We start from the raw sequence: 16,538 nt of genomic DNA, 5'->3' as shown, positions 1-16,538 counted from the left end.
AGATAAGGCAATAATTTGGTAAATATATGGTCTGGATGATCTCCAGTCTTACATTAACGGCTACGCAGGCTGCTTATTTCCCGGCTTATAGTGGAAAAACTGCAGAAACCCTGAACCTTTTATTTGAAATCCATTTATTTTAAAATCCACTTTGCTTCCTCATCCTTCTTATCATCATTCATTTAGTTTAGGAGTATTGACAATTTTACAAAGCGACACAAGCTGCAGTGTTCTGGTGTTTGTTTTTTTTTTGTTTTAGTTTTTGATATTTTTTTTTTGCATGAAACGAGAATAAACCTCAAACGACAACATTGGAAAAATATACAATATATATATATAGTATCTGGGGAAGGGTTGTGAGAGAGCCCACTCTGAGCCTTGTGGCTGGCTCCTCCTTCCAATTTTCCGTTCTTTCCAAGCCCCTCCTTCCTCACCATAGTTTGAACTGTGCCACTCTCATGTGCAAGTGCCCAAATATGTGTCTCAGGAGAGCCAAATGTGGGGTCAGTAATGTGGGGGATGTCCACAATGAGAATGGCGGAAGATGAAGGAACACGGGAGGCAGAAATGACACATGAGGGAGGAGAACATGTACAAGGTGGGGGAAGGAGGAAGTTAAAGTAAGACACCTCCTCCTTCCAGCCATATGTTTTTGGGGATCCATTGGACGGGTGTTTTAAAGCTCCTAATAGCGGTGAGAGCTGTCACTTTTGCCAATGATGTGTCGGTCGTCCACGTCATTGCTGTCTGGGGAGTCGGGTGTCTCCGAGTCAGTGCTGTCATCATCTTCCTCCATGTCCTTATTAGCTCTTCCCTCACTGTTTTCTGCTGCCCTCTCCTGGCAGCTCTGGTAGGACTGTGGAGATGAGACATGTCGTAAGGGGAAGGATCTAGCAACCCAGGAGGCCCAAGTTTCTGTGATTGCTCCTTACCTCCATGGGGTTGACTATGATGGTAAGGGCTGAGTCGTCCCAGAACATGTCGCTATCTTTGCTGCCAGTGCTTGTGTGTCCTCCTGCAGCAGCCCCCGGGACCTCTTGCCCCATTCCCCTTCGGTGCAGGGAGTGGATGCGCAGGATGCCCAGGATCACCATGAGTGCCAGGAAGCCCACGCACACCACAATGATGATAGTGGCTGCGCTGGGGACCACTTTGGAGAAAGAAAAGGTGTGGTTACCGTCTCTCACATAAACGTTTCCAATCTGACCAATGCCTAACCTGCAGGAACTGGAGCTGTTGGACAGAGTGTGGGGTTTTAGTCTAAGCAAGAACATGTCCTGACTCTTCTGCTCCCCTGGGCGCAGGCAGTTCCTGCCTTTGGCTGCTCTATCCTTGCTCGATGTTTCCCAGGATGCCTAGGTCCAGGCATTTTCTAATGTCAGCTTGCCTGTAGACTCTGCGTAGCTTCATCTACAGAAGTTACCAGAATATGTCATATAGTGGTCATCTGTCATTGTATCTGCTCATTGGGAGGGAGAGGTTTTCACTAGAGAGAGTCTCTAAGGAGGACAGTTTTCATAGTGTGATACTGTGCAAGCAGCAGAGAACCCAGAAGTGTGCTTTGCACGCAGGTCAGAATACTATAATAGCCTTCTAATTTAGTACCACAGTCAAAGCCTGGCTTCTCCACAAGAGAAAATTTGAAATTCATCTAAGAGCCTTAGACCAGCTCTCTCCTCTTTGTTCTAAGCCTGTATGTCTAGCCTTCACTCCCTAGATAACCCCATTTCCTGGAAAACTTACCCAGGCCCTCCATGGATTTGTTTTGGGGAACTCTATATAGCAGGGACAACTTTTCCTACTGCTTCTGCTGAGATCAAGCAGAGCTGGGGAAGGACACAGCAAGGGGTGATTTTTCAGCACTCTCCCAGCACGTGCTGTCCCAGCAGTGGTTCAGTTCCAGCTGCAGGGCTGGATCAGCTTTGGGTGAGCTGCTGCAGGAAACTGCAGTAAATGCTAGAAACAAAGGTGCTTTCCATGTTCTCTACAACAGGGGGCCAAAACCAACAAAGGGTCCTCTTAAACACTCCTAGAGCTTTTCAGAAGAGCCAATTAGAATCATATAGTCATTAAGGTTGGAAAAGATCTTCAAAATCGTGTGGTCCAACCGTCCCGTTACCACCATTATCACCCACTAGACCATGTCCCTAAGCACCAGGTACATTTCCTTAAACACCTTCAGGGACGGTGACTCCACCACCTCCCTGGGCAACCTGTTCCAATGCCTGACTGCTGCTTCTGAGAAGAAATGTCTCCTGATTTCCAGCTTAAACCTCTGCTGGCACAACTACAGGCCATTCCCTCTTGTCCTATCACTATCATATTTTCTGCATTCGTTGATCACCACCTGGTCCCATCTCTCTTTGGAGCAGTGGCAGTCTTGACTGTCATTTGTCTCCCGCTGTTGAAACTTCCTTTTGAGACTACATTACCCAGCCCCAGAGAGCACTTTTGCAAGATGCATGAATGAAATAGTACAAGCTTACAGTTGCTCTTTTTAGACAAGTAGTAGGTTTCAGACTGCTTCTGCGTCAGGAAAGCAATGCACCAGAGGAGAATTATTGCACCAAGCTCTAAAACACAATTTGACACAGACTGCAGTCCATTTGCTAATGAAGAGTGGGACAAGACAGTAAGATGGGTAAAGGGAGTCTGCAAGCAATGCCCTGCTGTAAGTTCTAACAGGATATCACAAAATCAACATCCTGACCTAAAGGAGTAAAACCAAAAGTGTGTTACATACTAGCGTTGTTATGGGTGCTTGCCAAGCTGTGGCCAGATAGCTCTGGGGGTAAATGATGGCCTCGATGTATGAACTGCTGAGAACTCAGAATATGGTTAGGATGAGCAACTCGGTTCATGTTGTGGAGGACATTCATCTGCAGAAAGACCAGAGTGAGAGAGATTCAGCCCTGTGTTCACTGTGATAGAGTCTACACTGGGTGCATTCCTATCCACAGTGATCTCCCCATGCATGTACAAATGTATTTGTGCATGTATTGATCTTGTACCTCGACAGTAAACTCATTGCTGGAGTAGCGTCCATTCATCTCCGTGCAGGACAGGTGAAACTTCCTTTCATAAAGAGCAGCACCATGGTTGATGTGGTATGAGACCTGGCGTAGTATTTCCTCGTAAACTGCAATGCTCTCTACCCCTAAAACCAAGACGAAATAATTGTTGTAGGGTCAGGAAGCTCCTGCTTGAAAGTCATCTGGTCTCATAACCCTGTAGCAACTAGGAGCTATAGAGAAATCCAAGGTTAGGTTAATGGGAAGGGACTAGAACTGGAGCTGTCTGCAAATGATCTGATGAAATCCCAGCTTGCACTGCTAGAACACACTTAAGGGAAGAAAGGATCAAGGACAACCACCCTGTTAAATTCTGCACAGTACGTAAGCATTGCAGCAGTCCACAACCTCTGGGATGTGCTGTCCCCCAATCATTTCACACAGAATACTACTGGTATCTAAGAAAACCAGACCCTAAGGGCAATGGGACTAAGTCAGGAGGAGTGATACAAGCCTGAATCAGAGCTCAGATACCATATCCTAGCACTGTGTGCTGGAGGAGTCACCTCCTAAGGGAAATAGACTTCAAAAGCCAGGAGTTCAGCACATGGTTATATCTCAGTCTCACAAAGTACACCAACACATTGCCCTAAGTACTTCTCCCTGTGATGCCTAACAGGCAGTGAAAGAGGCATAAATAGACATTGGTGGCCAAGGAGGACATACCTGTGATAGTCAGGTAGGCAGAGGTGTTAACAAGCTCCAGGCCCCGCTGCTGCAGCGCTGCCCCATCCAGAAGCAGATACTCCCTCTCTGGGTCCAGGTCATCTCCTACCAAGGAGATCTCACAGCCATCCAAGTTGTGCACAATCTCATCTGACATTCGTGTGTCTGTCACTGAGATGCAAAGGGAAAGAAAACGGCCAGAAGCCAGTCAGCCAGAAATGAAAGCAGGAATGGTACCCACTTAGACATACTCATATCCTAAGTAATGACTTCTCTTTCTCTGGCTAGCACTTTTCTTGAGTAAAATCACTGACAGTCTAATTACTTGCTGGAAGAGTCCCCCTGGTTCTAACGACATTATTTGTGTACATGACTAAGTCACTTATATTTTGGAACAACATACTATTGTGGGACTAGTTCATGGTAACATATCTTGGCTGTAATGACTGTTGGCACTGGCAAACTGAAAATTACGAATTTTCACACATTGACAGACCCTGAGTGCTCTTGAAAGCTTTCCATTCTCACAACTGCTGGTAACCAAGTTTGAGATCTTATCTTATTTAAAATGGCAACCACTTTCAAAGACTAATCGCTTTCAGCAGGGGCAAGACCAACCTTCTCTAAGAAGCTCAAGCTGCTGAACAGAAAGCTATGAGCAAAAAAAATCCTATTAGCAAAAGGGATGCAACTGGAGTGAAAGGATATGTGGAGCATAGAGTGTAGAGAAGTAATCCGAGGATGATGGAGGGAATTGAGGGAAAAGATAATTTAGGGTGTAAGGAAACTGACAGGGGAATTCAAAGGAACAAATGATACAGGAATCACAAAATCGCAGAATATTCTGTGTTGGAAGGGACCCACAAGGATCATCATGTGCAACTCCTAACTCCACAGAGGGCAACCTAAGAGTTAAACCATGTATCTGCAAGCATTCGCCAAATGTTTCTTTAATGCTGACAGACTTGGGGCCTTGAGCACTTCCTTGGGGAGCCTGTTACAGTGCCTGACCACCCTCTCAGTGAAGAGCGTTTTCCTAATACCTAATCTGAACTTCCCCTGATATAGCTGTGGGAGGGGGCAAGAAATAAGGGAAACAGGAGGAGACTGAGTAAGTGCAGGAGTGGAGAAAGTAACAGGCAAGATATCCAGAGCTGGATTCAGTAAAGAGAAATGTAGGTAAAATGTAAAACGGATTAGGAATGAGCATGGGAAAGATGGAGCAGAGAGTGAGGCAAGGAACTGTTTGGATGGAAAATGTACAGGGAGGAGCAGAAAGGGATAAGAACCAATTAGCCTACATATTAACACACAGTGTGCCTTGCTTCTGTATTTATAAACTCCCTCCTGTTTTGGGTGCAACCAGGGGTTCTACTTCCTCTGCAACACTTGCAGGTTTTTCCATTTTTCCTCTGACTCTCTCCATACTCCACTCACCAGTACCATGCCAGTTCTCATCTTTCTTGGCCTCCACCTGGTGAGAAATAGAGCAGGTGATCTGGAGGTTGGGGAAAAGGGGGACCCCATCAGGAGCCTCAAAGTCTGATGCAGTATGAGCAAAGTGGGCAGTGCCACTCAGTAGGATCTGGGGGGCATCAGGCTGTAGCACCACGACATAACCTTCCACATCAGGGATGGAGACACAGGACTCTTCACTGAAACACCTGAAGGAGAGAAGCAGAAAGCATCAGCTGGCCCAGCTTTCCACCAACATTGTGAAAGAGCATTGTGAAAGAGCATGCCCATTACTGGCAGCGAAGGCAATATCTTTTTTTTTTTTTTTTTTTTTTTTTTTTTCTGGTAGTCTTCCCTGTGGCCTGCTGTGCCAGACAGAGAGGTATGGTAGGAATCACTGGCTTTCAGGTGACTTGGTCATATCGGCACACCACAGAGAAAATTAAAACCAGCCCACATGCCTGAAACACCATCAGCAAAGGCAGAAGTTCTGCTACCTCCATGGACTCTATTACCCCAGTATTAAAGTACCCAAATGGATACTTTAATAATTATTTCCAGAAAGACTCTTACCCATTTCAAGACCATCACTTAGAATTTAAATACAAGGTGAGGTTTAATTTTAGTCAGAAGAGATGTAATCCTCTTGCTGAACCTAGCCAGGGGTATTGCTTTATTCACTCACTTGACAGCAGTGGTGAGCCTGAGTGGCCGGACTCCAGGGGTAGCAAAGCGCAGTGAATTCATGTAAGCCACATGCTGGATTGCATGGTTGAAGGTTTCCACATCGTCACCCTCCAAGGTGAGCAAGGACTGAGAGGGGTTCACATGAACCTAGAAGCGGACAAGAAGAAAATACTTAGTATTCCCTGGCAAATGCCAAGAACCCAGGCTATGAGAGACACCAAGGAGAAAGGTGGGGAGCTGTCCGAGGTGGGGGAGCAGGCAAAGTCCTGGGAAGCAAGGCCAGGGAGGAGAGTGGAGGAGACCCATGCAAGTTGGGCAGATGGGCATACCTTCATCCCTTTGCCCAGACTGTCGAAGTCACTGTAATCAAGCCCCTCACGGCAGGCATACAGGCATTCAATAACCTCCCGGCTCTCCAAGCTACCAGGGCGCACAGTGAAGCCAGCCAAGTAACCATGGAAGTAGTGGTGTATCAACAGAGGATCTCCTGAGGGAAACATGGGACGTGGAGGGTGTGAGAGACATGGTGAGGAAGAGAACAAAGACAACAGAAAAGTGAGGGACACACAGTTGTCTCCCTTACGAGAGAGATAGAGAGACAGATGACTGCATGGGACACGGAAGAGCAAAGACAACAAAAGCCACAGTGTGAGGGACACAAAGATGTTAAGGGAGGTAGGAGAGAACAGAGGGGTGCACAGAACATAGAAATGAAAAAGGCAGTAAAAAGACAGACAATACTGAAGCGAGTAGATGACAATTTTTGGAATCCCAGGTAGGGAAAAGATGAACAGAAAGACCAGGGCAGTGACAGGTAGGTAGCATAGAGAAGTTTCTGCTAAACCACTGAATGCCAGATGGAAACAATTTCTTGTCCCCTTCTAACTCTGCTTCCTGTGAGGGCTTTCAAAAGAAACTGTATGTTCCACAGATAGTTAGGGATGAGGTGACATCTCCTGATGTCTCCAATGGCTATTGTGTTCTTCAGAGACCAACTTTAATGACCAGGCATGAGGACACTTTCTTCACATCAAAAGCGTACTCCATTTCTCAAAGCAGGCTGTAGTCCTACCAGCATTTTCATGCTCTACAGGTATCAAGGACCAATCTGCCAAATAATAAGGGTTTTCTTCCCAAAATGGCAGGAGGTGGCAGGACAGGATCAAGGAGCTGTATAAGGAAGGCACCATGCAAGAAGTGATATAGTCATGCATGGTGAAGCGGGGAAGAGAATCATCTTCTTTCTTTTCCCTACCTTGTACAGTATCAGTGGAATTCTCATTTCCCTTGATTTTCTCTTTGTTTTTCTCCTCTGTAAAAGGAGAACATTCAGACAAGCAATTATACATTGGAAGAGGGTAGTTACAGGGTCAGGCATGTTTCTATACAATTACCCATATCAGCCAGTGCGAAAGAACAGCTCTGGACTCACGTACCAAGCAGTGCACCCTTCAACCCTAGAGACAGCACAACACAGATGAAAGAGGGCAGTGTCCCCCCTCATAAAGGGATGTTGAAACTGAAACTAATACAAGAGGAAAATATAGGGCTTTTTTCCTCCTTTCCCAGCAATATCTATTCTAGGAATTAAGTGATTCCCATTTATGTAACGTGGTCCTTGCTGTGTTCTCAACAAGCCATGTTCTCAGCACTCCTTTGAAATTCAGATGGTTTCAGAAGGGTATCCCAAGCTGATTAATATTTGTTGGATGCAAAAGGCCAGTAGAAAGCACAGAGCTGTGGGAAGATCCCTGTGCAGGGAGAAGCAAGACTACATTAAATGTTTGACCTTACTAGCAAATTCTGCTGGAATGAAGTCAAGGAGCAGGCATATTCCTTTAGTTTTCATAGAACAGAATCACAGAATCATTAAGGTTGGAAAGACCTTCAACATCACCTAGTTCAACTGTCTCCTACCACCAATATTACCCACAAAACCATGTCCCTAAGTTTTGTTCTGCTCCAGTCTTACAGGAAAACTGAAAGACCTCAGACTTATATCTCCACAGAACTGGTTTTAATCTGGTAGTGGCTTAACTATGTTCCTATCCTGATCTTTCTTCTCCAACCCAGCTCTTGCACAGACTGTTTTGTGACTTCTCCATAAAGAAACTCAAGACACACAAATCACCATCGATACAACCAGCAGCATAAATAATGACCTCTGCTCTCTGGTGAAAAACTTTGATAGAAAGGCCAACACCTGAATGAGGTACAGATTTTCAACTCTCCCCCGCATGAAAGCTAGTTAACTGTCATCACATGTTCTACTGCTGCTGTCCACAAAGCTGCCATTGACACCTGAGTTATTATCAACACGGCCTGCTGGCTTGGTCCATAAGGAGGGAAGGAACCACACTGGCTTTGGTAACAAGGAGAAAAGATGGCTGCAATGTGGTTTGCATCATTTAGTATTGGACACCATTTTTCATCTTTTCTGGCTTTCCCTCCACTCCCTTGTTTCCCACAAGGAAACAGCACAGCTCAGGGAGTGGGCACTCACCAGTCCAGCAGGCTCCGATCATGAGTGAAGGCTCCTGCCGTGGAGGATGGATGAGGCCATTGTCATGGATGAGGGCAGGGTCATAGGAGACGCCATCCACGTAGAGTGTGACAGTAGGGAACTCAAGATTGAGGGCATAATGGTGCCATTCATCATCACAGACCTATGGCATACAGCAGAAGAAGGAATCAGCAAGGGGAAGGAGGAGAAAGAGCACAGAGAAGAGGTTAACATTTCCTCACCTGCTCAAGCTTCCAGAGGAACTTCACAGGCCTTGCACTCTCCAGCAATGGCCAGTAGAGGAATGCAATTCGGCAGCCATGCACAGCCAGAGAGTAATGTGAGTAGCCATCCTCTGCCAGGGGACAAGCAAAGGGCATTACATACAATACTTCAAAGCCAGAACCCAGAAACACACTAGACTGCATGATTGGCACTCAGCACTGTGTGTTCACAGTGGGCTTGACTGCTCCTAGGAAATGTGGAGGCTGAGGAAGCTATGTTCCTAAGGAGGGACCCCTTCCCAGGCCCTGCTCTGGAACACAGGGATTTCCACCTGCATGGACAATGCCTTCTAACAGCTCAGCATCACCTCCCCAGGAAAAGTGTCTCACCGCTCTGCACTGTGCTGCAGATTACTGTCTCCTCTTCCCGCCTGCCTTTGCTGGGCACTACAGCATGTTTCATCCAGACGGACAGGGTGAAGTGGTCGCTCAGCCCCTCATGGGCATGCAGCCCATTCATCACAGGCACCTGGGCAGCCTGGCTGCCATTGAACCAGTAGATGAGGCTGCTGTCCTGGCTGTAGTGCACTGAGAGCCGTGCAGTCCAGTTTGCCGTGGGGCTAGGCACAGGCAGCAAGTCAATCTCTCCTGAGGCGGCACCTACCAAGAAGAGAAGGAGTCAGGAGTCAGGAGGACAAGAGTCTGAGAAGCCTGGGATCTAGGGCACAGAAGAAGAGGGTGGCAGAGTGCTCATTGTAACGTCCTAGGGCACAGGGAGAGGGAGAGTGGCCTATAGGCCTTCTCCTGTCTGGAGGAGGAAGGTGACTTTTCCATCTGTGCCAAAGGATATATCCCATAGACTCTGCATAATGCATAATGTCTTCATAATGAGACAATGCACATAAACCTCCGGCTTCCCAGAAAGTACAGGGAGCCCCTTACAAATACAGGTAGGGTGCCCACAGGATGCCTGTGCTCGATACAGCACGTGAGCTAGGTGTCCTCACAGCCCTGCTGACTACAGCAGATATGAGGAGTGTGTCCCAGCAGCTCTGCTGCATGAGGCACAAAGGTATCATCGTGAATCCCTTCAGGGAAACAGGCAGGGTGCTTTGCTGCCATTGCCCTTCACTCAGGAAAGACTCGATTCACCACAGAGTTTGCGCAGTGACTTCTCGGAGTAGTTATCCCGGTCACAGCCCTTAGCCACGTGGTTAGTCTGCAGCTCCACCGTGGCCTGGATGTTCCACAGGGGCTCATCGCAGGTCTCCAGGTGAATGCTGGGGAAGAGCGCGAGGCTGCCTGCACCCGGTGTGTACTCAATCCTCTTGTTCCAGCCTAATGAAGAAGAGTGACAGAGAAGAGAAGGGTTAGGTCCTGCCAAGGACCCAGGGCCAGAACGCTTGGCACACACAAATGGCATCTATGCACCAGCCCATGAACAGAGAGATTTTTGGCCCCTTCTGCACTGAAAATCAACTTTATGCAGCTGGCATCAGTGCAAGGGAAGATTTCCTGGAAGCACAGAAAGTCCAAATTCTCATCTTCTACAGCTGGTGCCAGTGTAGCATCAATCCCTGGATTTTCAGTCTCTCATCAGGCAGAGTTGACATTTAGCTGTGTTGATTTCCCCTTAATTCCATTGACTTAGCTGACCCTGTAGACAGACATCACCTCTGAAAAAGCCAAAGATCTTCAAGATGAGCAGCCTCAAATGCAATCTACATTGAATTCTATGAGGCTTATCAAATACATAGTAGTTCACAGTAATCTAAGAAATGCTTTTCCCATGTTCAATTGCCTTCCAGTAGCTTTGCAGTACCTTAGGCAGGATTTGTGGTTTGGTGCCAGAATTTAACCATGTATATATATACAAATTTATATGTGTATACACAAACATTTTCAATCAGTAGGATTGAGTAGTTCAGCATAAAGGCAAGACAAAAGTATGTCTGGAGGTTTCATACCCTGCCAGCTGGGTTTGCAGGTGGGTTTCACTTGGATTTCCACTTCAGCATCATCAGAAGCCCGCTTCTTTCCACAGTCATAGGCGGTTACTGTGAATCTGTAGAGACGATCTCCACTGTACTGTAGCTTCTCTGTGTTCTCAATGTTCCCTGGTTAGCAACACAAAGAAATCAAGGAAGAAGAAAGTCTCTTCAAACACGTTGCTTCTAGAAATCACTCTATTTTTGATCAACTACAGAAACAACCAAATGAAGGCAGAGTTCCCCCACAGTGACACTCTGCTATATGCTATAGCATCCCACAAAATGGCTGCTGAGTCTCTTCATGAGAGAGATGAGTGGTACTAGAGGAAGTGTGGTTCATGTATCACAGTTCTGCCAGCAAATGGGACTGGAAGAGGGAGAGCAGAGAAGAAAAGGGAGAGTGATGTGCTCGTGGCAGGTTCAGATACTTACCATCATTGTCAATCAGAAAGGGAATATTGGGGGTCAGGATCTCGTAGTAGCAGATCTGGCTGTACTGTGGTGAGCAGTCTCCATCAATGGCTTCCACGCGCAAGATGCGGTCATACAGCTTTCCCTCAGTCACTGCGACACGATACAACTTTTCCACAAAGACAGGAGCAAACTCATTCACATCATTTACTCGAACGTGCACTGTGGCCCTGATGCAGAGAAACATCAGTAAGAAGTTATTGCCTGATTAGGAACCATACACCACCCAAATTTCAGATTACATCACTCCCATAAAATGTACCAGTCTGACTTCCAGATGTCAAAGGCAAGGACAAGGAAAAAGACCTGGATTTCAGCCCAGCAATGTTGGTACATATGAGCTTGTACTATGGTTTCCCATCGCAGAGGAAGAGAAAAAGGACTGATAATGTCATCTGGACCTTCTGCCTGTATTCAGTAATGTAAGGCACCACTCAGACACAACTGTCAAGCAGTCCTGGTTTCTGGTGTATTTACTCGTGTGACTCAGCCAGTGCACAGGGCCATCACATTTTTGTTTGGTCATATTCACATGTCGAGTTACAGCATCACGGCTAGAAAAAAAATTAACCCGGGCTAAAGGAAGGGCCCCACAGCATTTTTCACTTGCACTTATGTGACAGATGACATTTTGTAACATGCAGTAACGACTGCATGGACTTACTTGTGTGATTTCTTGGTATTGGCTCCATCAGGTCCCTCTCCACAGTCATAGGCCTGGATGGTGAATGTGTGCTCTTTATGGGCTTCACAATCCACTGGTTCCTTGGCCCGGATCAGTCCCTCACCTGTAGCTTTGTCGAGGATCACAGCTTCAAAAGGCACCCCTGCCCCATGGATCCTGAAGCCACAGATTTCACCTGGCACCCACAGGTGGAGAGGAAGGGGAGAATAAAGAGCACTGAGGAGAGCACAACATGACCCTTTGCTTCCCACTCCCTGATTTTCTTCCTTTCTAACTTACACTCTCCTTTCTCCTTCATTATCATCTTATTGTGGTGCAGGTGCTGGTTTCCTAGGAGTTCCTCCTACCAGCTCTTACAGACAGACATCCATGATGTAGATTGCCCTCTACTGGAGACTACTCCCACAGCAAGATCTCTTGCCCAGCATCAAGGAAAGCTGGAGGCTACAAGGCTTAAGCTGGGGGTATGACGGCTATACTGTCAAAGTACTGAGAGAGCACCTTAGTCCATCTCTCCACCCCTCAAGGAGGCAAAACAGGCCATATATTTCAGACAGACATCCAAAGCATGAAGATCCATGATGCCCCATCCTTCTAATACAGGATGTGCACAGTATCTCAGGGAATTACAGATAAGGTCACCTAAATCTGAGACCTCAGCTCACAGGGACCCCTTTTCCTCTTCCAAAGCTGAGGGGGCTTGCATGAAGAAGCTCCAGCCATGGAGCAAACACTAGGAATAAAAAACCTTGTAAAAGCATCAAAGCATTAGCTGTACTTTCAGGGATTCGTGCTTCCTGTGAGGGATGTGGAACTGCCAGCAAATTGTGCCCTACCAGCTTCCTCCAGCCCTCACAGACACAGAGCTGTGCATGTGATCTTTGGAAATAGCAGAACTGCGTCAAAAAGTAGCTGGCTCCACCCTCAGTTCCCCTCCCTAAGGGAAACAGCTCACAGGATCCTAAATCAAGCTGTGCCCAAATTGGCTCCAGACTTCACTGGGGACCTCCTCCGAAATGAGGTTTGGAGGTGATCGTTTCCTGAACAGAATCCAGCACAGGGATGAATGTGACCCTGCCTCTTTGGAGGTCTCTCCCTGCCTCCCACCCTTCCCAAAGCTGCTGCCCACCTACCTGCATAGCGCAGTGGAGCATCTTTGTCCAGTGCAAACAGCGGTGGGTTGAGCAGGACTGTGTTGTCATTCTCCATGATGATGCCCTGATATTCAGCTTCAATCCAGGGTTTGTGCTTATTTGCTGAGACAAAATTTGGGGTAAGGGATGGAGCACAGGATAGTATTAGCCAAAAATGACAGGTTCAGTAGAAAAAGTGCAGCATATCATCCAGTGGCAGGTAGCAACCACCCCTCCCCACCTCCTTCTCTGGAAATAAAGAAAGCTGAAGTAGGCTGAGAAGAAACAGCTATTTTTCTTCAGTTCTGTTCTACCTCACTCCTGGGAGACCTCCCCCGAAACGATGTGTTCCTTCTGGCCTTGTCATTACTCTCTTGTTAGAAGCACGTGGAGAGGCATTTGGGTGCCCAGGAAAGCTGGAGCAATTACAAAAATGAGAGCAATAGACACGAGTAGTCTGACTCTGGAGCAAGATTCCAAATGCTAAAGCCTTTGGCTCACTGAAGCCATAATTAAAGGATCCAGGAGACACCTTCCCTTGGGGTGTCCCCAGGGGATAAGTCTTGCACGCAGCCATTACCACCTATGCCTTCCACCCTCTGGACTAAGGCCAAGGATCTTGACACATATGTCCAGGTACACTTTCAGACAGTCACCCTACATGTATAATATAATCTGCTGAGTCCCTTGCTCCTTCCTTCCCCACTCCATGGTGAGCACCATATTCCTTTGGCCCCTCCTTGCTGATCCCGTTGGCTGGAGCCCAGCCAGGCTTGGCATGGAGGCAGCCGCCAGCAGGAGGCTCTGAAAAATGTCACAGGCCCAGAAATAGCAAATTAATCTTTATCACATCGGCTCCAGGGCAGGGAAAGGGAGAAATAAAGGGGGATGGGGCGGGGGGGGGGGGGGAGAGAGAGGAGAAAAAATCGTTATAAATTAAAAACCCCTCCCCCATGCCCACTCCCTGCCAAATGGGCCTCAGAGATTATATTACATGTCCTAGTTACAACCCCCATTCCCAGATAATCCCCCACTCTCCCACCCCCCTGGAGACCGAGATTTATTACAGCCAAGCCATACTCTGAGCACAGCATGGCTGGTGGGGAGCAGGAGACCGAGCCCTTCCCCTCAAGGGCACTACTGCCAATATGTGGATTCAGTCTCTGCAGCACACGTACTGCCACGGCGTCTGTGTTGGCTCAGAAGGGACAGCATCCCCTCCCATCGATCGCTCCTGCCCATTAGGCCCAGGACGTGCTGCTGGAGCTGGGTGATGGGCCAGCAGGCAGGACTGCAGCTCAGAGCGGGTGGCCACAGCTCGGCGTGGAAGCGAAGAGTGTGGGCTGGCATTTCTCTCTCCCCATATTGATTAAGATTATAGAGCATTGCGTAGGAAACCCAGAGCAACATCCACCCTGCTCAGTATGCAGGAGGAATCCTTCCTGTGTGCGAGTGCCCACGTCTCACGCCACCCCTCCGCTGCCCCCACCAGATTCCGCTCTGTGCCAGTCCCAGCCCGTGCACCACGGCACCGAGGTGGGAGTCCAGAGCCACAAATGCCGAATGTGCCCTGTTGCTGGGGTAACAAGCTGGTGGTAGAGACAGAAACCCTTTGCTGCATCCACCTGCAACTTGGGAATCACCAATCTGATTTCTTGGTATGCGAGTTCTTGGGGATTAGAAGTGCATTCAGGGGATATTTTTAGGATACAGACTCCCACCAGTTTCAAGAAAGCTCCTACAAAACCGAAATCATTTGCCAAAGGTGGGTACATATTTCAGCGTGTCAACTCACAAAGGTGAGGGAAAATACAGAGCACAAGGGGCCTTGCCTTGCAGCTGGGTCCCTTGGAGCCCGAGCAGTGCAAAAAAATGCCCCTGCCAGTATCAGTGTACACAGAGCCCTGTGCTGCACACTGTCTGTAGCTCTGTCCAGAGCACCAAAAGCACACTAAAATGTCACATTCCCTGATGACCCTTGCGTGTTTCAGATTCCCCCACCCCATCCGATTATTGTCTCGCTGACTCCCCTAGAATGAATTTCTCGTGCCTGTGTCTATGGCCACAGATCTAGTAACCTACATCCTTCTCCATCACCCTACGTGTTCAAAGAACATCTGCATGCAGAACGCTAGAGCTGTAGCATTTGGTTTTGGTCTTTTTTATTATTATTATTATTTTATTTAGCACATAAGATACTGCCTTATATAAGCAACCTGCACAATTAACACGTAACCGTGGAATAATTCCTATTGACAGATTCTAGATGCATGAACTAGAATCGGAAAATGGAGATAAGAGGATGTGTTTCTGAGACAAGAGGGATCTGTGGAGATGCAACACATCCCCTCTCCGCATGTTAAGGAAGGAAAGCTAAACCCACACGGCAAGAACTGAAACAAAAGCAAGGCAAGCGGGTGGACATGGGGAAAACGAGGAGGGAATGCTGAAAGGAGAGAGAATATAGGGAAAAAAAAAAAAAAAAAAAACAGGTGGTAAGAGCCGGGCGGAGAAAGTAGAGGGAGGGGAATGGGATGAGGGCGCTTGGAAGGGCAAAGAAAGCCCGAGAGGCTGGGGACCCTCGGAGCCCCCCTGGCAAAACGTGAGAGATGACAGTGGGGAGCCGCACTGCAACCACAGATGGATGGACGGACAGATGGACGGATGGACGGATGGATGGATGGATGGATGGACGGACGGACGGACGGACGGATGGGTGGGTGGGTGGGTGGATGAGTGGATGGATGGGTGGGTGGTTGGGTGGGTGGGTGGACGGATGGATGGATGGACGGACGAGTGGATGAACGGATGGATGAACGGATGGATGGACGGACAGACGGATGCACGGCCGGATGGCGCTGCCAGCTGCCGCTCTGCCCGCCGCGGGGGGCGGCCGGGGAGGGGTGAGGGGGGGTCTCCTCTCGGAGCTCGGCAGCCCCTGCCCCGCCGCCGCCGTCCGTGCCCGCGGCGCTCCGCTCACCTTTGTTGGCGGCGCCGCCGGGCAGCGCGGCGCAGAGGCAGAGGAGCGGCAGGAGGACGGCGGCGCGGGGCCGCGGCTCGCCCATGGCGGAGGCGGCGGCGGCGGCGGCGGTGGGGGCGGCGGCGGCGGGGGTCGCTGCCCGGCCGCGGTGCTGGACGGCGGGGGCCCGGCGCGGGCTGGGCACGCCCTGAGCTGCCGGCACCCGGCCCCGCTCCGCTCCGCTCCGCTCCGCTCGCCCGGTGCCGCTCGGCCCCGCCCCGGCACTGCAGCGTGACGTCACGGGCGCGGCGGCGAGCACGGAGGGGGGGGGGGGCGCGGGGCCAGGTGCGGCGGGGGCGCGCCTCTACCTCGGGGGCGCGCGGCTCGACGGGGCGCGCCCGACGCCCGCACCGGCACCGGAGCCGGACACGGACACGGACACGGACACGGAGCCGCCCCGACGGGCTGCGTGTCCCCGGGAGCGGCGGGGAGGAGATGCCCCGCTGCTGTCCCCCGCCCCCCCGGGGCCGGGCGGAGGTGCGGGAAGCGGGGGCAGTCCCGTTTTTTTCCGCGCCTCCCCGAGCTGGGACTTTTAGCGCAGCGAGGGGCCCGGCGGCTCGCCCCAGCCCCGCTCCGTGCCGGTCCCCGCTCCCCGCTCCGCTCTCCGCTGCTCCTAGCCGTCGGTCCCGCCGC

General features: G+C 49.4%; 1 protein-coding gene across 1 annotated transcript; it reads right to left on the bottom strand.

Annotated features, from left to right (window-relative positions):
* Positions 1 to 31: 31 nt before the first annotated feature.
* Positions 32 to 15,951, bottom strand: CLSTN3 (calsyntenin 3; the record flags this gene model as incomplete). Its single annotated transcript, XM_084305974.1, has 18 exons — positions 32 to 856; positions 933 to 1,150; positions 2,744 to 2,879; positions 3,012 to 3,157; positions 3,738 to 3,908; positions 5,175 to 5,401; positions 5,878 to 6,026; positions 6,209 to 6,366; positions 7,135 to 7,191; positions 8,383 to 8,545; positions 8,625 to 8,737; positions 8,997 to 9,266; positions 9,759 to 9,944; positions 10,574 to 10,723; positions 11,030 to 11,238; positions 11,733 to 11,928; positions 12,887 to 13,009; positions 15,867 to 15,951. The coding sequence occupies 18 exons, from the start codon at positions 15,949 to 15,951 to the stop codon at positions 686 to 688; spliced, it is 2,928 nt and encodes a 975-aa protein (XP_084162100.1). The 3' UTR covers positions 32 to 685.
* Between the last annotated feature and the right edge of the window lie 587 nt (positions 15,952 to 16,538).

This window comes from Netta rufina (assembly GCF_964035555.1).
Source record: "Netta rufina genome assembly, chromosome: 1".
NCBI lineage: Eukaryota > Metazoa > Chordata > Aves > Anseriformes > Anatidae > Netta > Netta rufina.
This window is presented reverse-complemented; position numbering and strand designations above follow the sequence as displayed.